Genomic DNA, 23,515 nt, shown 5'->3' with positions numbered 1-23,515 from the left:
AAGGGATTTCTCATTTTCCACCTTCTCTATTGTGTGCTGTGACAATTTTTGCTCTGATTGATAGCCTCAAGCTAAATCTGGGAAAAGGATTGGACTTCACCTAGTGAAAAGGAAGAGGAGCAGCCTTTTCACAGTGCTGTTGTTTGTTTCAGCTTTTAGTGGAGCTGCTTTCATTTGTGATGTGTGGTGGCTTTTATCAAAATGTGTGTAACAGCATACTGTACTGGGAAAATACTGGGAAATGGAGGACACCACTAAGTAATTGAAACTATTATCAACCTCCAAATAATTCTATTTTAGTTCAGACTCTTTTTAGAAAGTGCAGACTTCACAGTTTTTGTCTACTTTTTCAGGACAACTAACTTTAGCCTTGAAGTTCTCCACTCTCCAAATTGCCCTTTAAGAAGCCAAAGCCATAGCCTCATGCTTTCCATGAAGTCATCCCCAGCCAGTTTCATGATCTAGACTAACTGCTGGCAAAGGAACGTGCTTGGTATATTGCCAACCCCTTGCTGTGGTAGAGCTGTTGCTCCACCGCTTTGGTTATGTTTTCTCCCTGCTCTCTGCCTCAGCAGGGAGAAATGGTGTTTGATGTCCAATTGCAGTTTTCCCACAAGACATAGAGCCCTGCAACATTTGAGTGAATGACTCCACTAGTATAGCTTTACCACTGTATTGCCAGGCTTTCAGAGAACTCTACAAATAGTTTTTACTACTTTCTTTAATGCAATAGAGTCTATGACACAGACCAAGACTCCATAGTTTAGACTTTGGACTGTGACCACAAAACCAAGTCAAAACTTAACAAGAAAATCCTGTAGATTTTGAAATTACTTTGGTACATATCCTTTGTCTTTTTGATTGACTGAATATTAACTGACAATAGTTTCTGTAAATGGCACTGTGGTTTATTGTGAGGCAGCAAAGGGAACTTAAGAGGGCCAAGAGCCCTGCCAGGATTATATATTTATCTGTGTGCGCCTGACCAGCCTCTTTGTCCCTCAGAACCAGCCTGCCTCAACCCTGGGCAGTACCCCGCTGCGATGTGATAAACTGGACCAGGCAGAGATCAAGAGCCTCCTCATGTGCTTTTTGCATGTGCTCAAAAGCATGTCTGAGGGTAGGATCTCTCTGTTTTCTCCATCTTTCTCCTGTCCTGTCTGAATATCTCCAACTATGTTTGTCTCAGGGACTGTATTAACTTACATGTCAACAATACAACAAACTGAATTTGTCTCTTCAATGTCAATCTCTGTCTCTCTCAGATGCTCTGTTCACATACTGGAACAAGGCTTCATCTGCTGAGCTAATGGACTTCTTCACTCTAGTCGAGTAAGACATCTTAGACTGTTATCAAGAACATCCTGATTGACATTATAAGTCACATAGAAAAGTTTATGGTGACTGATTTTCCACTTACTTTTCTTCTCAGAGTCTGCCTCCATCAGTTCAGATACATGGGAAAGAGATACATCGCAAGGTAATGTTTTCAGTGTCAATGATTATTATCTGAAATGATTTCTTAGGTTTTACAGTGTAAAGTGATCAAGAGTTTCAGACTTCTAAATGAGTCTTTTTTGAAAAGTTAATATTAAGGAATTCTGTGAAATCCTTAATATTTGTGTGAAATCCATAAAACCTCCAGTAATATGAAGTTAATAACAATCTAATATATTTACTATAACAGGAATTTTAAAAAAGAAAAGAAAACCAAACTGCTGCATGAAAAAAAGCCTGCTAAAAATTAAAAATGAGATTTTAGTTCCACGTTGACAAATACAATATGTGAAGATGCATGTATAATAATTGCAAACAAAATCAATGTCAACTTTGTTCTTGTTGTTGTCTTTGTCTCGTTTGACCAGCTCTTATGATGCTATCAAAAAATAATTTTTCCATTGTACATTATTGCCTGTTAAACTTCACACCAGGACATTAGGACATAGTTACTGATTGAGTGTAAAGCTACTGTTTGTGATTGTTGAAGGATGTGACTGTATGTTCAGCATAATTATTTGACAAGTAATTAAAACGTATCAAAACACACATCCAGTCCTCTCTCCAGTATGTGGCAGCTCTGGCCTTGACTCCCAGAGGGCTTTGGGTGTTCACTCTCTCTAACCTCCCACCACTGTTTCTATCTCTGTTCACTCAAATGCTGGCAAGTTTAACATAATGAAATAAAAACCTGGCTCCTGCCCTCTCCTGCTTGGGTAAGACTAAAGGTGGAATTGACTTTCTCAAACTAATGCATGATATCTTCTCACCTCATAAAAGCTGCAGTGCTGTGACACAACTACACCAATAGCATCCGCTTCTCTCATTATATTACATGCATGGCTTAAGCTGTAACTCGCCGCTCTAATGCTGCTATTTCTGCTCTTTAACCTGCATGCCAAACATGCAATCTACACTATGACTTTACTACTACATAGATACAGTAGGTGTATGTGCAAATTCAACCCAAAATTTTCAAATATCACATTTTCCAGTCTTCTCAGTGTGATATTTCTGTATTGTGATACCTTCAAAATCCTATAAGATACATTATCTTTCAATCATTTAGCTTCCAGGATATTTGAGTGATCTTTACACCACTCAAGCGTGTAAAGTGGAGTATTTCTCATCCTAACCTGCTTCACTAACTCTGGCTTTGCCGGTAATCAGCTACTCATCTAACATTTTCCTGTTTCCTCATCAGGAACCAGGATGGGGCAGGACCCGTAGCACATGAGCGGAAGTCTCAGACTCTGCCTGTGTCCCGTAACAGGGCGGGAATGATGCATGCCCGCTTACAGCAGCTCAGCAGCCTGGATAACTCTTACACTTTTAACCACAGTAAGTGCCCCATATACTGTACCTTTCATCAAACATCCTCTACCAGAGGAGCCCCGTCCTCCTCCGCCTCATCCTGTATAGTCTGACTCCTCATGCTTTTCAACATTATCAACATCATCCTCTTCCTCATCATTCTCTGTTTAAACCCAGCCCACCGTCAAGCAGAAAATGCTTCAGAAGACAACAGCAAATTAAATTGAATTGGGCCACGGTAGCTTTTTTTTAGCATCACGCCGATTTTACCTAAAGGGCTTAAGCTACAACTATGTGGTAATTCTGTTAAATGGCATCATTTAACAAAGTTTCTTTGTGTTTTCAGTGTAAGAAAGATTTCAAGTATTCTTGGAATATCTGTAGACCATGGTAAGAATGTATCAGGTTGGCAGGCAGTTTGCAGACTGTTATTGGCTCCGTTCATTTGTTGAATTAAGAGCATGCCTGTTTTTAACTGAGCATTAGCTTCTAGTCCTTCTGACCAGCTCATATACTTTTAACTTTATTTTGCATTTCATTCTCTGAAAAACGTAATTCATGTAAAATATGAAGGCTTTCATTCCAAAGTTCTGCCTTTTGTAAAGATGCAGTTTATGTATCTGTTCTGCTTTTATCTCTCTCCTGTTTGTTAAATGGAAAATTCTAAATTAAATAAATAAAAATGCTGCTTTAAAGGTATACTTAACAAACACCAACCAACAAATCCTGAATAGTATACCTTTTAAATTTGTCTTTTGGCATTTAAAAACAAAATTAATATTACAATTAGTAAACTGAATTTGTGTTAATTTATGTTACCACTCATTTAATGAAAGATTCTGTACATTTTAAAGTGTTTTTTGTCTGAGTTTGGAATGAAACTTCTTTTCAACCTAATGAAATTTCTCATTCTTCAAGCAACATCTTTGTCTTTAACACTTTGGTCTTACATTTTAAGATATTTTGACATATGATATGATATGTTATGATATGTGAAAAAGCTACAGCTTTCTGTTGTGTCGTCTTTAGCCTACAGTCACTCGGAGGCAGACGTGTTAAATCAGTCGCTGCTGGAGGCCAACATTGCTACTGAAGTGTGCCTGACTGTCCTGGACACCCTCAGTATCTTCATCATGGGTTTCAAGGTAACATATATGATATAATATCAGTCTGTAATGCTGAATCTGATTCTGTCCGTTTCTAAGATGATACGTTCTTTCCCCACAGACGCAGCTGTGCTCCGACCACGGCCACAGTCCACTCATGAAGAAAGTTTTTGAAGTCCACCTATGTTTTCTGAGGATCAATCAGTCAGAAACGGCCCTCAAGCAGGTCTTCACTTCACTGCGCACCTTCATCTATAAGGTGTGAAGGACGTTGGATCCCTGCCTAATAATATTCTGTTTATCCTGGCCGATCATTGTAGCTGACAACCTTTCTGTATTTTTCACCCTGCAGTTTCCCTGCACATTTTTTGAAGGCCGTGCTGACATGTGTGCTGCGTTCTGCTACGAGATCTTGAAGTGTTGTAACTCCAAGCTGAGCTGCATCCGCAGCGATGCAGCCCATCTGCTCTACTTTCTCATGAAGAGCAACTTTGACTACACAGGTCGCAAGTCATTTGTTCGGACGCACTTACAGGTAGGATAATCTTCTGTGGATCTAATGTGTCCACACATTAGTTAACCCTAATGCATGGACCTCTTTAACAGCTCAAAATCATGGTTTTATCACCTTGATGCCTCATGAATTTTCCTAATTTTATGAGAATTGGTTATAAACATGATGACTTATTTCAGAAATCAAATAGTACAGAAAATTAGGCAATTGGTTTGGGGTCTCAGAAACACCAGCTGTAAGATGTGGTTAAAAACAATAGATCTTCATATGCTCATATCTGTGATTGGTGTTTACAGTTCTTTTCTCTAGGGCTGCAACTAACCATTATTTTTATTATTGATTAATCTGTCAGTTATCTTCATGATGAATCGTTCGGTCTATAAAACTTCAGAAAACTGCAAAAAATGCTTGATATATTTTCCGTGGGCTCAAGATGATTTCATCAGATGTCTTGTTTTGTCTTATCAACAGTATAAAATTTAAAATATATTCAATTTACTATAATGTAAGACAAGGAAAGGCAGAACATTTTCACATTTGAGAAGCTGAGAGAAAAATTGAAAGTTTAGTATTTAGCTTGAAAATTGACTTTAACAATTAATCAATTATCAAAATAGTTGTAGATTAATTTTCTTTTGATCAACTAATCATCTAATTATTATTGACACCAAATGTCACTGTGTAGAATAACATACTTTTCTTTGTCCCTGAATGACTTTTTGGCAAACAAAAAGGTCATACATGGTTCATGCAAGGCCCTTAAAGTACAACATATAAAACATGAAATATGTGGCTTGTACTTTTCTACATACTGAGGTTTAATAAGCAATTGTGTTATAATATTCACACATATGACATTGTGGGACACTAAAAAACCAGGAAATAAAGCCAATGTCAACAAAACAAAAGAAATAAACAATATTTAATAATAACTCATATTTCTTTTTCTTTAGGTGGTGATTGCTGTCAGTCAGTTGATAGCTGATGTCATCGGTATCGGAAGTACTCGCTTCCAGCATTCTCTGTCAATAATCAACAACTGTGCCAACAGTGACAAAACTATTAAGGTTTGTTTACTTATGCTCTTTCTCTACTTTAATAAACAATTAAAATATAAGTAGAAATAGAAACTACAATAACAATATAACTAAAAAATAACACAGCTGTTCGCTCTAATTTCTGCATCCTCCTCCACAGAACACAGCTTTCCCATCAGATGTGAAGGACCTGACCAAACGCATCAGAACGGTTTTGATGGCTACGGCTCAGATGAAGGAGCACGAGAGAGACCCGGAGATGCTGGTGGACCTGCAGTACAGCCTGGCCAAGTCTTACGCCAGCACGCCTGAGCTACGAAAAACCTGGCTGGACAGCATGGCTCGAATCCATGTAAAGAACGGAGATTTATCAGAGGTCTGTGATAAGAGACTCTGCTCAGTCTGTGCTGATAGGTCAATCAGAGACCAATTTAACATGTGATAGACTCCCCTTATGTTCGTATCTGATGATAGGTCTGTACAATTTCTAATAACAAATACCGACAGTTTATTACCGACAGTTTACTACATGCTGATGTTCAGTTTGTGGGTAATACTGTGCTGTATTGTAACATAATACTGTACTGTACTATTAATATCACTTTTCTTATCTGACTGGGGTTGTTCTTGTTGTTTACAGGCAGCCATGTGCTATGTGCACGTTGCAGCACTTGTGGCAGAATATCTGAGGAGAAAAGGTACTTTAATAATCTTTTTATGATCAAAGTCTTCTTAATTAACAACTGAACAAATAACACACTTTTTTCCCTTTTCCCCAAAGAACAAGAGCACATCAGCCAGACAATAAGACAAACAGCAAAAAGTAAACATGATCATAATTAAAAAATAAAACAAAAGACAGAACAGAAAAGACTTAACTAAATGACAATATATATAGTCAGACAGTCTTCAGTAATCTGTGGAAAGTTTCTCTTTCCTGCCACACAGCAGCTCTGTCATATTATTTTTTTTGTACGAAAGATTGGGCTCATAGTTAAAACGTTGTCTCATCTCATGCTGTGTGCAGGCATGTTCAAGCAGGGCTGCTCAGCATTCCGAGTCGTGACTCCAAACATTGATGAAGAAGCGGCCATGATGGAGGATGTCGGCATGCAGGATGTCCATTTCAATGAAGTACATACACCTTTTCTACTGCTAAAGCAAAAGATAAATCATTGTCTGTTTAATTTACTGTAATATGACTGTGCTAATATGATTTGAAAGAAACACCATGACCTGTATGTAGTATTACTACCTTATGACTTAATTTGATATCATTTCATTTAGATTTAAGCTTTCATTTGGAAGGATTTCACATTAATGTCTTCATGACATTTAGCTCTTGTTATTACAGAGGTTGAATGCACTCACTGTAAGCTGCTTTGAAACCAAAACCTAATGAATGTCATGTTAAGTAAATGTGATGTTGCAGGAAGTGTTACATGTTCTACTTAAACAGAAGAAGAGAGAAGAAAAACAGAGAAGAGAAAAACATTTTAAGCTCTCCATTAATCCATTTTTAAAAATAACGAATCATCCTTTAAAGTGACAACTGGCTGGTTCTTTCGGTGTTTCATCTTGAATTTTGCAGCAGACCTCCAAGATATGAAGCAATGGACAAACCAGAAGAGCAATGACCACATTTTGTAGTTTAGACATCAACATAATTCTTGTGTATTTTTTATAGTAACAAACCTATTTGGGAGGGACATGTCAGCTCATTTGAATTAACAAAAACAGGAGAGGAGAGCCAGCATTTCACTAGAATAGATGTGTGTTTCCTTTTATTTGTTCACACTCATCAAATACGGTCATGATAAAAGAGGAGTTGCCTTACTTTTTATGGAAGCAATTTTCTCATGTATTGCTCATCAACTATTTTTTTCATCCCTCATGTTCCCTCAGGATGTCCTAATGGAGCTTTTGGAGGAGTGTGCAGATGGCCTGTGGAAAGCGGAGCGTTACGAGCTCATCTCAGACATCTACAAGCTCATAATCCCCATTTATGAGAAGCGCAGGGACTTTGAGGTACAAGGTGGCCTCATCTGGAATTTTATCACCCCACTAATTTATCCCATTTATCCCTAATCAGATGTTATGACTTTGCACAGAAACTGGCCCACCTGTACGACACGCTGCATCGAGCATACAGCAAAGTGACGGAAGTCATGCACACAGGCAAAAGATTGCTGGGTACCTACTTCAGAGTGGCCTTCTTCGGCCAGGTGGGTTAAACACTCAAGAAACAGCATCAACATATTCTGTAAAGAGGGGTGTTATTTTTAGTTTATTTGTCCAACTGGACCTATTGTTTATTTGATTTCCACACTAACTGCATTTTAAATAATTCAAATTTGATTTCACCAAGTACACAAGTATTAATTTGGTTGCTGGTGTTGTTAAGTAATTCACACTGAGCATGGGAGCTGCTGAAGGTGTTTCTTTTTTATTTTTAGAGCATGGCCACATGCAGTGGCATTTTATGACCCACTCTAATACCCTTTTCTGCTTTTTATCCTCTTTGAAGGCGGCGGTAAGTTGTGTGGTAGACCTTGCTAGCCTTTCTGAGCGGCCTAAATCTTTGTGTGTTGTTGGTACTGCTGTAATCCATTGCACTTATCAAACATAGTTTGCTGCTTCAAGTTACAGTATCAATCGGTCACCATTGCTGCTTCCTGTGTTTGGGACTGTGTCGCATGGCATTCGTCCACTTCTGCACTCATTTCAGTGTTTCTAGGTTTCTACGATTTTAGTACTGACCCTCATTTCTGTCTTGTTTTGTGACATTTTCTAAATAATTTGCTGGGTGTGGTTACCTCTACCTGTGTGCTTGATAGAAATAACCTACACAAATTCATGTCTCTTGACATGATGGTCTAATGTTAATGCAGTAGTTTGAATAAGTATTTTAGATAGCTCTCATGGAATAACTGATTTTATTTTCTGTTGTCCACACCCATGTAGCAGTACCAGTTTACTGACTCAGAGGCTGAGGTAAATCAATGTGAAAGCCAATATTGCAGTTGGACTGCAGTGATGTTTTAGGTTGTGTTGTGCTCCTTTGCTAATGCAGTGCTACTTCACGTGCATTGCTTATCGTTTGGCCCTTTAACTCCTCCACTACTCCAGCCTCAGTGTTGTTCTAATTATAGTAGGAAACCCTTGAAGGGCTAATACTGTAGCAGGATTCATCTCTCACTGGGTAAATGCATGGCTTCACCCATCTGTTTATGGGATTATACGTGTACATAGAAGACAATTGACTAAACCAAGTGCTCCCACTGACAGTGTGAAATCTATATCCCACCTCTGTCCTTTGGTCTGTCTCATGTCATTGAACTGACACTAGTTGATGTCTTGCAGTGCAGTTTTTTTCTTTTTTTCTGTGTGTCTGTGCTTGGACATTAGATAGAGGGTTGTGTATTTGTGGAGTCTGCCAAACCTTTCAGCCCAGATCTGAGTCTTAAAGAGTACTTTAACATTTCATTTAACAAACTGTTGGAATGACTCCCACTCACAGCCCATGTTTGGTTTGATGTGGTATAGTGTGCTTCTTTACATCTTATTAGATACACCGTATTTTTAGTTATTGTGACCATTGAACATGTTTTGCATCTTCTTAGGGCTTCTTTGAGGATGAAGATGGTAAGGAGTACATCTACAAAGAACCCAAATTCACTCCTCTGTCAGAGATATCTCAGAGGCTCCTGAAGCTGTATTCTGACAAGTTTGGGCAGGAGAACGTGAAGATGATTCAGGACTCTGGGAGGGTGAGACTTTGTTGATATTTCATTTGTGATTATGATTGATTTTCCCAGACGCCCAACATGGCCCATATGATTTGTAATGACTTGTAATGTCATGTATGTTCTGCAGATTAACCCCAAAGACCTGGATTCTAAGTATGCTTATATCCAAGTGACACATGTGACCCCTTACCTGGAGGAGAAGGAGCTGGTGGACAGGAAGACAGACTTTGAAAAAAGCCACAACATCCGTCGCTTTGTGTTTGAGATGCCTTTCACCATATCAGGCAAAAAGCAAGGCGGGGTGGAGGAGCAGTGCAAACGCAGGACTATACTAACCAGTAGGTAACCTTATGTATGTGGTAGTGTCACATAAGATAAGCTCCTCAAAGGGCACTCAGCAATTTAGTAAAACATAAAATTGGGGACTTGGGACAGATTCATAAAATAATAGTCAGAAATGGTGCAGCAGAGGCAGATATTCTGACTTTTAGTCTCTTGTTGCTGGTGTTTATTGTTAGACCCTGGTTGCCTTGTACATGTCCATGTCTTTCAAACACCACACCCTCAGTTTCAGTTAAAAAAAATGTTGTCTCCAAGCCTGAGCCGAGATATCTCTGATGCCATTATCAGGGATATTTTTTCAGACTCTAGAAAGTTTTTCCGCAGCCACGGAAGACATTATGTAACTGTTTTCAAGTGACACGTGACTTGTAAACTGATCTTTATGTGTAAAATTGGTGTAGTTCCCCTTTAAAACAGTATAGAGATCATCTAAAAAAATGAGATACCTTCTTCACTTAAGTGTTTCTCTCATTTTCCTTCCAAACTATGGTCCACCTCCTCCCATTGTCTGTATATTCACACAGCAGGCTTCAAATACATTGCTCAGCAGAAAGGTCTTATGCATGAATGGAAGACCTTGATTAGATTCTGAACATGTAAGCTGTTTGTCAAGGACCTTTCCTAATCTATAATCACAGTTATATTGTTTTATGGTGCAAAAGATCCAAAAGTTCAACAATGTCCTCTTATCTTTATTATGTAAGAGCTTTCACATAATGTTCATTACACATAAGTGGATTCTGAGCTATAAAACTTAGAAAAGCACGTGCACTGAGAAGCAAGGTGTTTACTGGTCTCCTCGTTGTGTTTCTGTCCCCCAGCCACACACTGTTTCCCCTACGTTAAGAAACGTATAGCAGTGATGTATCAACACCACACTGATCTCAGCCCCATCGAGGTGGCCATCGATGAGATGAGCAAGAAGGTGGCAGAGATCAAACAGCTCTGCTCCTCCAGTGAGGTGGACATGATCCGTCTGCAGCTCAAACTGCAGGGCAGCATCAGTGTCCAGGTGAACAACATACAAACACACATACAGGACATACTTTATGAAATGATTATGAATAAAAACATAACATGACATGACTTTCTGTGACATCCACCCTCAGGTAAATGCGGGTCCACTTGCCTATGCCCGAGCGTTCCTGGATGACGCAAGCGCCAAGAAGTATCCTGATAACAAGGTCAAACAGTTGAAAGAGGTCTTCAGGTGAGATTTCAACAGTTTAAATCAAAGCGTAATCAGGTTTTACGACTTTGTTTAATTATTAATTTATTTAATTGAACAGGCATTTTGTGGAGGCATGTGGGCACGGCTTGGGCATAAATGAGCGGCTAATCAAAGAGGACCAACAGGAATATCATGATGAGATGAAAGCCAACTATAGGGACCTAGCCAGAGAGCTGTCCATCATCATGCATGAGCAAGTGAGTACATCATTGCCCAGTCTGCATTAATGAAATGACTGATAATGTGATTGATAACACACTTGTTGATAATGCCATTCTCTGTTTTTCCCTTGTGCTGACATGAGCAGATTGGATGGTAATGCAAGAAGCAACATATAGACTGTGTTGTTCATTGTTGGTCCAGCCAGACAGAGGCATCTCTTCTCAGACATTAACCTACATCTTGATGGCTGTAGGATCTTTCATTTTCAAACTCATAGAAAATCCTGGTGTTACAGTCTGTTAAAGTCTTGATGGTCATATTAATAAAACCACAGAAACCACATTTTTAGACCTGGGTTATTGCACTGGGTTATTCTAATCTGCTTAATGTTACATCAATAACCTCCAGCAAGTTCACCTGCAGCTTTTATTTTAACAAAAAATAAATTTGATCATATGACTTTACTTTTATTCAAGCTACAATAAAGGTCCACCTTAAAAGCACTGGATAGATTGGCAAAGCTATCTGATCTGACCACAGACAGGCTTATCTTTATATGCCTACAATAAATCTTTAAAAAATCAGCTTGACGTAGAGCATTCTCACACATGGATCCTCTTGATACTTCAAAAGTCAAAACCAACTTATTCTCCCTTCACTATGAAAACTCCTGCTGGCTGGATCAGTCTCTTTTTGACATACAGTATCCCTTTTGGATTGCTGATATGAATTTGTTTGCATGTGTATGCAGTAAGCATGTACATACTGTATATGTGTGTTCATATACGTTTTATGTGCATGAACAATATGTAAATGTTTATCTATATCTGTATATGCATGTACACACATCTGAATGTGTGTGCTTATGCATTTACATTTGTTTTGTATACACATACACACACAATTATGTCTTACACTCTAATGATTTTCCGTTGATGTTATGTGTACTTCCTGTTTTTTAGTTGTTGTTTTCTGTTTTATGGATCTGTTAACCTTCATGAAAGGGGTGCTGATACTCCACCTTAAAGGAATAGTTCTACATTTTAGAAAATACGCTTATTTGTGTTCTTGCCGAGAGTTAAATGAGAAGATTGACAGTGGTATCAGTCTTCTTATCTAATTCTTGGACTATGTCTTGTAACTTCCTGTAGTCTTGCCAGGTAACTGGTCCCAGCCAAAAAGTTGCCCTGCAGATAACCCCCTTGTAAAATGGCCAATTGTTGTTTTTACACTTAAGGTTTTCTAAGGATAGATAGCTAGCTGTCTCCTAGCTTCATGAGTAGTGTTGATCTCATCTAGCTCTAACAGGGCTTGACTGAAATAGTATTGGTATGTTTTTATATCTCATTCTTCCTCCACACACTCTTCCTTCTAGATCAGTCCTGTGGAAGATGGCATGAAGAGCGTTCTTCCTGACTCGCTTCACATCTTTAACGCCATCAGTGGCACGCCAACCAGTGCCACCATCCAGGGCATCCCCAGCTCTTCCTCTGTGGTATGATGCTAGCCTGGGGTTAGCCTTGAACTCAGCGTCTGCTATATTCGCCAACCGGGCGCGCCAGTGGGGGAAACTGAAAAAACCTTCTCTTTGCTGTCTGGCTTCCCTCAACAGACCATAACTAAGGCACCAGACTTATTTAACATATACAAACAGTATGGTAACTGTGTTGGGTGTGGCCAATTTAATTTTCCTGTGACAGCACACCGGTGAAGCCTGAGACATGACCAACAAGAGAGGGAGTCGTGCTAGGAGAGATGACAGGACACAGACTTTGTCCCTGCTTCACACATCATGTGTGATGAGACATAACCTGTCTTCTCTCTCACCTGTTTCTACCTGAAAAGACTGGCCAGTGTTTTCCATGGACACATTCCTGTTGGGATCTATTATATGCATGTCATTACACTACACCCACCAACCTCCCAACAGCCCATTTTTGTTTATTTTGTTAATGTTTCACATTGTGTTTTTGTATGTACAGTATTCCACTTTTATAAGCCACTGTATTGACATCTAGATGAGCGGCATACGCTGCATACAACGCTCATCTCCCTGTACATGAAATTATATTTCTATAAAACTGCAAATTTGCAAAAGGGCCTCTTTTGATTTATGTTAGCATTTAAGCTTAAATCACTTCAATGTCTTAGAACAGGAGAGTTTTAGGATATTTAAAGCCATTGCATACAAAAAAGTATATTCCAAGTTGTTTATTAATGTATATAAAAAAGGAGTGTGTGCAATATTTGCAAAGTATCTTGCTGTGTGGAGCTCATACACTGTAAAGATGATGTTCACCTTTTTTGCCAAAGCGATGAGGTGTGGAACCAGACACTTCGCCTACTGTGGAAGTAATTTGAAGCTTTTACCATTTTAGTGTTCATTGAAATGTTCAAGAAATTGTTTTATATTTGGGCAGCAATGGTTCTTTTTTTATTTTTATTTAACACAAAGTCACTGTTCTGCTGTAAACAGATATGTTCCCTAATGCTTTTCTTTTAAATAAAATACACTCATTTCTCTGCAGTTGTATTTATTTACTCATTTATTAAAGTTTATTCTTGTGTTGATGCTTACATTTGGTTATTGAGTTCCTGGTGCTTAATCATTTTTTATGAGGTGTCAGGGACTGTACATAGCTGACTCCCTATCTCCTACATCTCCTGTTCCCACCCATCATAAAAGCAACACAGTCAGCAGTGTGGATGACACCTCAAGGGCTAATAAGAAACCGTATTACAGAAACACTCCCATTCTTGAACTGTGAAGGATCAATTATCACCTGCTCCGCACAGGAATCTCAAAGGAATATCCAAATAGAAAGTTTCACTGAGACATCATGGCAGGTGAGTTTGCAAACATTTAATTAGGTGTGTTATTCAAAACCACAAAGAGTAATTATTCTAAACTGCAAAGTGCACACACCTGAGGGAGAAGTCAGAACTATCAACACTTAGTTACATACTCTTTACCTCTGCCATATTGTTTCTTTATTTAATACTGAAATGTTGATTATAAAAAGAGTGAGAGAGACAAAATACAACAAAAGAAGCTACTGCATTTCTCTATTGTATGGAAAACAACCAGTTATTTAAACTAGTTTCATCTTGTGCACAGATAACGAAGATCCCAAGAAAGGGAAGAAGAGCAGAGGGACGGTAAAGTACTTTATTCATTAATTTATTGGATGTTCATGCAGTTTTTTCATGTTCATGTTAAATAATAATCAATAGGAACAAAGAAACCAGGCTTTCAATATGCCATTCGCTGTACTGATGTACTGAATACTTTTGTACAAGTTTGCAGTGGTTGTATTTCACTAAAGTGTTTCCATTTTAAGATTTTATACACAAGACATATGATCAGTTTATAAAATATGATATGATGATGATACATTTTTACAGATTAAATACAATTTTGAATGCATGAATGCAATACTTGTAACAGTGTATTTTTATAGTGTGTGGTATTTACACTTTTACTTAAGTAGATTATCTAAATACTGCTTTTATCCATCAGGACAAACAGGTGTGTGGCTACCCGATCAGCATTTTTTTCATTGTTGTGAATGAGTTCTGCGAGAGGTTCTCCTACTATGGCATGCGCGGTGAGAATATTTCATAAACAAAATCCTGACTAAACGTTGCTTCACAGCTGATACTGTGTCTGATTAGATTGATGATTACATGCTGTAAAATAAGAAGAAGCATCCATTTTCCTACCTGTCTACAGCTGTCCTGGTGCTGTACTTCAAGTACTTCTTGCGCTGGGATGATGACATGGCCACCTCCATCTACCACACTTTTGTGGCTCTGTGCTACCTGACCCCTATTCTCGGGGCCATCGTGGCTGACTCCTGGCTGGGAAAGTTTAAGTGAGTGACTGCCTCAAATTCCACCAATTCAATGCATGAAGGCTTAGATTATTTTCTCATACAACATACACAAGTAGTTTTAGATTATAACTATCTCTAGTGGTGGAAAGTAACAAAGTACATTTACTCAAGTACAATCTTGGGGTACTTGTACTTTACTTGAAATGGTAAATGGACTGTACTTGTATAGAGCCTTTCTAGTCTTCTGACCACTCAAAGCGCTTTTTACACCACAAATCACATTCACCCATTCACACACATTCATACGCTGAATGGTACAGGGGCTACCATGCAAGGTCCCAACCTGCCCATCAGAGGAAATCTAATCATTCATACACCGATCTTCCGATTAGTGGACGACCCGCTCTACCTCCTAAGCCACACTTGAGTCTTTCCATTTTCTGCTTCTTCAACTCCACTACATTTCAGATGAAAATATTGTACGTTTTACTCCACTATATCTATTAGACAGTTAAAGTTGCTTGTTACTTTTCAGATTTATTAAAAAAAACCATATATGATAAGCTAAACATTAAACCATTTCCTCCCAGACTTTTTGGTTTGTGACTCCTTACAAAAAGCTGTGCCTAGTTTGAGCCCTTTGACACATTTCAGACATTTCAGTTCCACCAAAGACTGATTTCCCTTGAAACTTCAAGGCCCAAAATGGTAAAATTACCCAATATTTCATTTTCTGATCAAAGATCAGAGAAAAGTAAAAAAAATAAATAAATAAAGATTTGTGTAATAGAACTTGGTGACCAACTGGAAGGAGCCCAATCCTTAGGTAGGAAGCCACTGTACTAAACTACCTAACTATATATAAATTATTTACAAGTGGCTCCACCATGATCAGCTACTACAATAAGATTTTACTTACACTGATGTATCAGTATTAAAGGGGAACTCCACTGATTTTAAACATCAAAGTGTGTTTACAGGTCTTGGGGAGTTCTACTGCATAAATGAAAAAAAGTCCTATAAAGCCTTCTGTTGCTCTAGAGGGAGGGGTGCATAGTCTGACAAATTGCCTCTTGTGATATCCCTTGGGCTAAAAACAAACCTTTTAAAAGTTAAAGAAATCCAGTTTTGAGCAGGAAAAAGAAGCACGGATAAAAAAGATGATATCTCTGGTTCAGCTGCATCAATTTTGATCCATCATGAGTCAGACATGTTATAAAGAATTGCAATACTAAATCAGTGCTATCTCTTTCACTCTCCTTCTCACAGGACTATCGTCTACTTGTCCATTGTCTATGCGATCGGCCAGGTTGCAATGGCTGTCAGTGCAATCCATGACATCACTGACTCGGACAGAGACGGCACACCAGACAACATAACCCTTCATGTGTGAGTTTCTATTCTACCACAGGAATAATTGAGTCAAAATCCACAGTGTGGCATTTTGGCATACAGTTTTTACCATATATTCTACAGTAAAACCTGCTCATGCATGTGTTCTTCCTCACATTCAGTGTGTTGTCCATGGTGGGGCTCTTCCTCATCGCTCTGGGCACCGGTGGCATCAAACCTTGTGTGGCTGCCTTTGGTGGAGACCAATTTAATGATGACCAGGTTAGAATATTATCTTACTTCTGCCTCTCTAATGTTCAACCTTTGGTGTTGACCATAACATCAAGCATGTAATTGCAACACCTGTAGTTTTACTGCATGTCATCCCACCTCTCTCCTTTCCCATTTCCTGTTTCCTCTCTACTATCCACTATCAAGACATAGACAAAAATATACAGCCAACTCTGTTAGACCGTACTTTGGCAAAGTGGTGCTTTGAGATACATGCTAACATCAGCATAATAACATGCCGTTAAGCAGGTATAATGTTTACCGTGTTCACCACCTTAGTTTGGCGTGTTAGCTAAAATTAGCTAATTAGCACCAAAGTACAGTTGAGGAAAATGGTAATGTCATTAAGCCTAGAAGAAGTCAGGAGACTACCAAAGTCATTAGGATCCATCCTCTGGGTACCTTGAATATCTGTACAAAATTTCATGGCACTCTATCCACTAGTTGCTGAGATATTTCAGTCTGGACCAAAGCAGTAGACTTGCAGATTGACATTGCCATCTGCCATGCTGTTAGCATGATAGACGTTCACTGACGTATTTCTCTGTACAGGAAAGCCAGAGGAGAACTTTCTTCTCTGTATTCTACCTGTGCATCAATGGTGGCAGTCTCCTGTCAACTATTATCACTCCTATCCTGAGAGGTAGGTATGAGTGGGACAAAGTTTGTGCCATAAGCATGAGTGCATGTGATAATCGGAAAAGAGAAGTTATTGAACAGTTTTAATCTCCATCTGCAGCTCAGCAGTGTGGCATCTACAGTCAGCAGAACTGTTATCCTCTGGCCTTCGGTGTCCCTGCAGCACTAATGTTGGTTGCACTTGGTATGTCTAAACAATTTGGAGACTGTGATATTATACATGAAGCAAAAAATGTAAAGGTTTGGTATATACAGCGTAATCATTGCGATGTTTTGTCTGCGATGCCCCTAACAGTGGTGTTCATCGTTGGGAGTGGTATGTACTATAAAGCTGAGCCACAAGGGAATATCATGATGGATGTGTGCAAATGCATCGGGGTAAGTCCAGTTTACACCATTTGCATCAACACTGTCTGCATTCGTTGTGTACCAACAGTGGCTCTGTTTGTTTTAAAAGCAAATTCATTTTTCATTTTGCTCTTCCCTCAATCAGTTTGCCATTAAAAACCGCTTCAGGCACAGAAGTGATCAATACCCAAAGAGGCAGCACTGGATGGACTGGGCAGAAGAAAAATACGATGTAAGTTTATTTAAATCTTTTAAGTTTTCATACAAGCTTTGTCTTTAATTCAATAACATCAGCTCATATTCTGTCTTTCTGCACTGTAGAAACTCCTCATTGCTCAGATCAAAATGGTGCTGAAGGTCCTCTTTTTATACATCCCACTTCCGATGTTCTGGACCCTATTTGATCAAAAGGTATCTTAAAGCTTTAACACTTATCACTCATCTGAAAGTTTCCCAGTGTAAACCCTGCTAAATTCTCTACCTCTCTTTAAGGGTTCTAGATGGACTCTGCAGGCCACCAACTTGGATGGGAACTTTGTAAGTTTGATGATTAAAACAGACAATAAATACATTTACTGACTAAAGCAATGTGTTCATGTTCTACTTATCTCTTTGTGTCTTTGCAGGGACTACTTGTTATACAGCCTGATCAGATGCAAGTAAGTTGAAATAATTTTATCATGTTTGCTTGGACTGATGTTCTTCACTGAACTCTGTTTGAGAAAATTCTCACTGTGCAATTTATGTTTTTGAAAGACTGTCAACCCCATCCTGATCCTGACTCTGGTGCCTATCATGGACAGCCTCATCTACCCTCTGATCAAAAAATGTGGCCTGAACTTTACGTAAGTACCACTGGAGCTCAGTGAGCCAGCTACAGAGCATATACCATATCTGTAAGTCATTTATACAGTTACTGAATAACTTTGTAGGGTCACTGAAAAACATTTACTTTGAGGGATGCAGAGATTTCTCACTTTCAAAGTTTCATTCTCTAAATGTACACCATTTTGGAACAAAAACTCCTCATCCATTTCAAAATACTCTCAATCTCCTCTTCCCCTTTTTTGCATGTTTAAAGGAATAGTTTGACATTTTGGGAAATATGCTTGCCGAATTAATGCCAAATGTTTGATGAGAGTATTGATACCACTTTAATATTTGTTACCAAGCCAGCTTATATTTAGCCTACAAACATATGACCCTGTCTGTCTGCGTATTTCCCCAAAATGTCAAAACACTATTTTAAAAGCTCGACAATAGACAATTGTGCTATGAGTAGTAAACAAGCAGCAAGATTTTGTAGAGGAAGAGCTCAAACATGCAGATCTCAATTCAAGACTTGTGTAACTTCACACAAGCCTGTAATAACCATGTTAATGTTGAAAATGCTAATATTACAGTGATTTTTTAAAAAAAACAAACAAAAAACAACATATTCTTGTATTCAAATTAAGACATATTTGTGCTGTTAAGTTCCCAAATGTTAGACAAACCAGTAACAGTACTTAATGTTGATTCAACAGACCTCTGAAAAGAATGACAGTGGGGATGCTTCTGGCAGCTACGGCTTTTGTCTGCGCCGCAGTGGTTCAGATTCAAATTGATGTAAGTGTAAAAAAATAAATAAGTATAAGAAATGACTCTTGGAGTTCATAACAACAACAACTGTTCATTTCTACTTTGTATTCATTTCCAGAACACACTGCCTGTCTTCCCATCAGCCTCACAGAGTCAGTTGAAATTACTTAACATGGGCAGTAAACAAGTGACAGTTAAACTGCCCAACAATGATCAAATGGAACTTCTTGATGCTCAGGTATGTCCTCATATCAATAACACAAAACTTTGTACAAAACTGGGGCTTAGAGGTTTAAAACTCAGTGAAAATCAATTGCATGTGATCCAAAATACTACTGTTTGTGTCTGTATATTCCCAGTGTTTTTACTTTTTCATTTCTTTGTTTTGTAGTTCAGTGATAATTTCTTCACGTTTGAAGCAGAACAAATCAGCGTCTCAATCAGTCAGTTAGGCGGTCCTGAAATGACGAGATCTATTTCCTTGACCAAAGGAAAGCGGCAAACGCTTCTCATTCCTTCAAACATCAATAAGGAATGGGTGATGGTGAGTTAGAAGCACAAAGTAATAAAAATAAAGACACACACGAGATCTTTTAATGGTTAAATTACTAAACATCCACCGTCTCATTTCCTCAGACCGAGGATTTGACTGCTAAGCCAGAGGAAGGCTACAATGCAGTCCGGTAAGTAAAATCACAAATGTTAAAACTGTATTAGTGTTGAAATAATTATACATACAACTATGTGTGTATATATATATATATATATATATATATATATATATATATATATATATATATATATATATATATATATATATATATATATATATATATATATATATATATATATATATGTATATGTGTGTGTTGATAATAATTATAATTTATAACTATTTTGGTAATCAATTAATTGTTTTAGTTATTTATCTGGTAAAAATAGTTATTTGCAACCTTAATCTTTATCTGCATTTTCAGAGGAAATGAGTAAAAATTAAGGGATTACCTATGTTAGTTTTAACATTGACTGTTTTAAAATTTTCTGGCTGTAATGTTTTACTCAATGTGTAATCATTTCAGATTTGTAAATGGTATGACTACAGCAGTGAACGTATCAATTCCTGGAGAAGATGTAGAATTAATTGAGTCATTTCATTATTCCAACTACTCCCTGATAAAATATGGAAAGTAAGTATTTTTTCATCTTAACTAATATGTTGTTTTTATACATTAATCATCATTTTTGCAAACAAAAATACAGTTTATTAAACAGATTTTCTTGTCTAATGATCAGGGCTACCTTCACCATAAGGAGTGGTTCACGGTCCTGCGAGTACAGCAGGGAGTTTGGATTTGGAAGTTCATATAATTTCTTTATCCCCGACATTGGACCAAGTGTAAGTGTCAACTAAAATTTCCAGTATCATGGATTTTACCTGGTCAGCTATGCAAAATTTTATCTCATCTAATAAGTGACATTCAACTGTGAATTGTGTCAGATCATTCTGTAATTGGTTCTCCAAAGCCTGATACAGCTTATTCTTCTGCAACAATGAACATGGGCACTGTAGTTTATTTTGAGTCAATCCCACATACACAGTCTGCTGCTGTCACTAAAGTATATTAATCCACAGCTGAAAATAGTCCCCAACAAATGCACTATTTACGTCTGTATGACAAAAAAATTAGTGTTCACAGCGTACAGCATTCACATGTTCTGGCAAAATCTGTCCTGTCTTTTGTGTCACACTAGTTGAGAATCAGTGCCCTAAACTGAACTATCATAATTATTTCTGTTTTTTATTTTAGTGTCAGGACGATATTACATTTGCAGAAGACATCAAGCCCAACTCGGTTCACATGGCCCTCCAGATCCCACAGTACTTCTTCATAACTGCTGGCGAAGTGATGTTTTCCGTTACTGGTCTGGAGTTCTCTTATTCGCAGGTAAAGGCAAACCTTGTTTCAGTGCTGTACCATCATACAAGAAGGTGTAGGACACAGTAAAATTGAATATTCCAATTTTCTTTGTCCCTGAACTAGATAATAGTTCTGTATAATACTCTTTGTTCATTTCATGTCATTCTTTTGTGTCTTCAAGGCACCTAGTAACATGAAATCAGTGCTGCAAGCAGGCTGGTTGCTCACCGTTGCTGTTGGCAACTTCATCGTTCTGATTGTGGCTGAGCTCGCAAAACTTCCCAAACAGGTAAAAAACAAAATGTACTCACACAAATTAAGCTAAAACTAATCCTTACAGACTAAATACTTGTAATAAACATGTTAGACATGTGTTTCTGTGCCACGTAGTGACGGTGACACATGATGACGCATTAATACCGTGTTTGTCCCTCTGTGTCTCTCTTCCTCTTTCAAAGTGGGCAGAGTACGTTCTCTTCGCCTCCCTCTTGGTGGCTGTGTGTATCATCTTCTCCATCATGGCGTATTTCTACACCTACATCGACCCCACTGAAATTGAGGCCCAGTTCAAGAAGAAGATTGATGAAGATGATGAGGATGATAGAAGCCAAATAGAGAAGTCAGAGATTGAGATGGTCAAGAAAGACTCGATTAAATGTCATGATGAAGATGATGCAGCCAAACAAACCAAAATGTGAAGTCTCAAACGCAGATTAGATGTCAATAATTGGTTTATATCTTCTATCTTATTCTAAACCTTAATATTGAGACATGAAGTAGAATGTACAGTAAATCTACCAGTATTGCCTATTTGTGCGCACGCACGTCTGTGTGTGTGTGTGTGTGTGTGTGTGTGTGTGTGTGTGTGTTTGTGTGTGCGTGTGTATGTGTGTGTGTGTATGTGAGTGTGTGTGAGTGAGTGTTTTAAATATTTTATATTTTATTGGCAAAGACCGATATGTAGTCCTCCAACATTACATTCAGTATAACAAATGGATATATGGATATACTGTTGGCTGTAGAATAATAAAACAACCAATAAATGCTATTATTTTCAATTTACATATTATTAAGTGTAATTGCTCTTTTATATTCATGTGTACATTATGTTCAAGTCAGCAATAAAAATAAATCCTTCCTGCGTGTTTTATCACTGACAATTGAAGTCTTGAGAACCAGGGAGCTCCAACTTATATCAAACCTTAAGTTTAAAGCTTCCAGACATACAGTATGAATACTGAATAGTGTGTTTTTTGACACTAAATGTGCTTGGCAAGTACTGAATGTCCTATTAGATCAGATTAGATTCAACTATATTGTCATCAAACAAATACAGTACAAGTATTTCATGACAAAATGCAGTTGGCATCTAACCAGAAGTGCAAGTAAGGCATAAATTAGTACAAGATTAAGGTAGTAATTGTAAGCCTATGTATAAATGAGTATGAATGTGATATATATGCACAGGTTATAAAATAAACTGTGTGAGTGCTAGTGTACAAATATACTGTATATACAACAACAGTGGATTCCAAAATGAGGTCTGCTGTGCATCCACTTAATTTATCTCATGACACATATCAGTCTCTTGTCCAGAAGCCTCTGCATCAAATCAGACGGCAGTGACCCCTAGTGACTTGATCCCATTTACTCTGCGCACAAGCCCCATTTTGGTTGGTATTTTTCGTCCAAACAAGTCAGTGGTAACTACATACCATGTCAAAAGTGACCACGCTACTCAGTGATGCTAATACATATGAAACACTGAGGCGAGAGTCCACAAGCAGCTATAAGAAAAAGGCCATAGTGTGTCTACAGCAGCAGGAGAAGAGAAAGACATTAACTGTTCATCATATCACCGCCTTTACCCTGGAGAGGCCACACCATGCATGTATAGACTCCCCAAGATACACAAAGAAGGAGCCCCACTCAGGTCCATCAGCAGCAGCATCAACTTGATCACATACAACTTTGCCAAGTATCTAGCCACCATCTTAGACCAAGAATTTTGTCAACAAGGTTTGAGAACTGAAACTAGACTCAGGTGAAGCCATGGTGTCCTACAACATTACTCTTCACATATATTCCAACTACTGAGGTGGTGGAGACTGTAAGGAAAAGCCTGCTACAAGGCAATACCCTGGACAACAGAACCAACCTCACCCAGACCAGACATGTGACCTGCTTAACCTCTGCCTGAACACCACCTATTTCAAATACAGCAAGGGTTTTTTTACAGGCAGAAGCACAACTGTGCCATTGTGGCTAACCGCTACATGGAGGAAGTAGAGAGCAGAGAGGACAGAAACCTCCACATTAAAGTATACAGGAAACCCACACACTACCATCAGTATTTGAGTCCCACCATTCAGTAGAACACATGCTAGAGGTCATCAGAACAATGCACCACTGGGCTGAGAATGTGCCCACAAGTAACGAGGTGAAAGGGAAGGAGTGAACATGCTGGGCCTTTGTCAAAACAGCTACAAGGTCTGTTAAGAACACTATAACTTCAGGTGGAGAAAATAAGCAAAACATTATCATTCCATACGAGGCTAAAGTATCTGAGTAACTCAGGAGGATCTTCAACAAAACACTACATCCCCCTGCAATACAG

At 38.3% G+C, this 23,515-nt stretch overlaps 2 protein-coding genes across 13 annotated transcripts in view; both read left to right on the top strand.

The window, feature by feature from the left end:
- Positions 1–13,479, top strand: part of LOC137192727 (dedicator of cytokinesis protein 9-like) — an 82,985-nt gene extending 69,506 nt beyond the window's left edge. For 2 of the 12 annotated variants that reach the window (XM_067603622.1, XM_067603623.1), the window contains exons 35-55: positions 1,006–1,120; positions 1,266–1,332; positions 1,433–1,480; positions 2,702–2,838; positions 3,841–3,956; positions 4,039–4,176; positions 4,270–4,452; positions 5,385–5,498; positions 5,629–5,844; positions 6,109–6,166; positions 6,250–6,291; positions 6,496–6,602; positions 7,374–7,496; positions 7,580–7,693; positions 8,433–8,462; positions 9,092–9,238; positions 9,345–9,555; positions 10,381–10,571; positions 10,669–10,769; positions 10,849–10,987; positions 12,328–13,479. In XM_067603622.1, coding sequence (XP_067459723.1) covers positions 1,006–1,120; positions 1,266–1,332; positions 1,433–1,480; positions 2,702–2,838; positions 3,841–3,956; positions 4,039–4,176; positions 4,270–4,452; positions 5,385–5,498; positions 5,629–5,844; positions 6,109–6,166; positions 6,250–6,291; positions 6,496–6,602; positions 7,374–7,496; positions 7,580–7,693; positions 8,433–8,462; positions 9,092–9,238; positions 9,345–9,555; positions 10,381–10,571; positions 10,669–10,769; positions 10,849–10,987; positions 12,328–12,453 — 2,523 coding nt within the window. In that variant the 3' untranslated portion in view covers positions 12,454–13,479. Of the gene's footprint in view, positions 1–1,005; positions 1,121–1,265; positions 1,333–1,432; positions 1,481–2,701; positions 2,839–3,157; positions 3,202–3,840; positions 3,957–4,038; positions 4,177–4,269; positions 4,453–5,384; positions 5,499–5,628; positions 5,845–6,108; positions 6,167–6,249; positions 6,292–6,495; positions 6,603–7,373; positions 7,497–7,579; positions 7,694–8,432; positions 8,463–9,091; positions 9,239–9,344; positions 9,556–10,380; positions 10,572–10,668; positions 10,770–10,848; positions 10,988–12,327 lie in introns of all 12 variants that reach the window. The other 10 variants (XM_067603628.1, XM_067603633.1, XM_067603625.1 and 7 more) reach the window with 6 other exon arrangements.
- Positions 13,480–13,660: 181 nt separating this feature from the next.
- On the top strand, positions 13,661–22,036 carry slc15a1a (solute carrier family 15 member 1a). Its single transcript, XM_067603635.1, has 23 exons — positions 13,661–13,799; positions 14,071–14,111; positions 14,473–14,560; positions 14,686–14,827; positions 16,058–16,177; positions 16,303–16,402; positions 16,964–17,054; positions 17,151–17,234; positions 17,346–17,428; positions 17,544–17,630; positions 17,720–17,809; positions 17,891–17,935; positions 18,025–18,057; positions 18,155–18,243; positions 18,925–19,006; positions 19,098–19,217; positions 19,371–19,523; positions 19,616–19,662; positions 20,059–20,166; positions 20,273–20,375; positions 20,788–20,925; positions 21,080–21,187; positions 21,357–22,036. The coding sequence occupies exons 1-23, from the start codon at positions 13,793–13,795 to the stop codon at positions 21,594–21,596; spliced, it is 2,199 nt and encodes a 732-aa protein (XP_067459736.1). The 5' UTR covers positions 13,661–13,792; the 3' UTR covers positions 21,597–22,036.
- Positions 22,037–23,515: the final 1,479 nt, after the last annotated feature.

The sequence above is a fragment of the Thunnus thynnus genome, chromosome 11 (assembly GCF_963924715.1).
Source record: "Thunnus thynnus chromosome 11, fThuThy2.1, whole genome shotgun sequence".
NCBI lineage: Eukaryota > Metazoa > Chordata > Actinopteri > Scombriformes > Scombridae > Thunnus > Thunnus thynnus.
Note: the sequence above shows the minus strand (reverse complement) of the source record. Positions and strands in the feature narration are given on the sequence as shown.

What these genes read in the sequence shown, in the direction of transcription:
- slc15a1a (XM_067603635.1), top strand. An exon ending in CTCCTACTATGGCATGCGCG is followed by an intron (nt 14,561 to 14,685) that starts GTGAGAATATTT and finishes ACCTGTCTACAG; the next exon opens with CTGTCCTGGTGCTGTACTTC. An exon ending in TGGAACTTCTTGATGCTCAG is followed by an intron (nt 19,218 to 19,370) that starts GTATGTCCTCAT and finishes TTTGTTTTGTAG; the next exon opens with TTCAGTGATAATTTCTTCAC.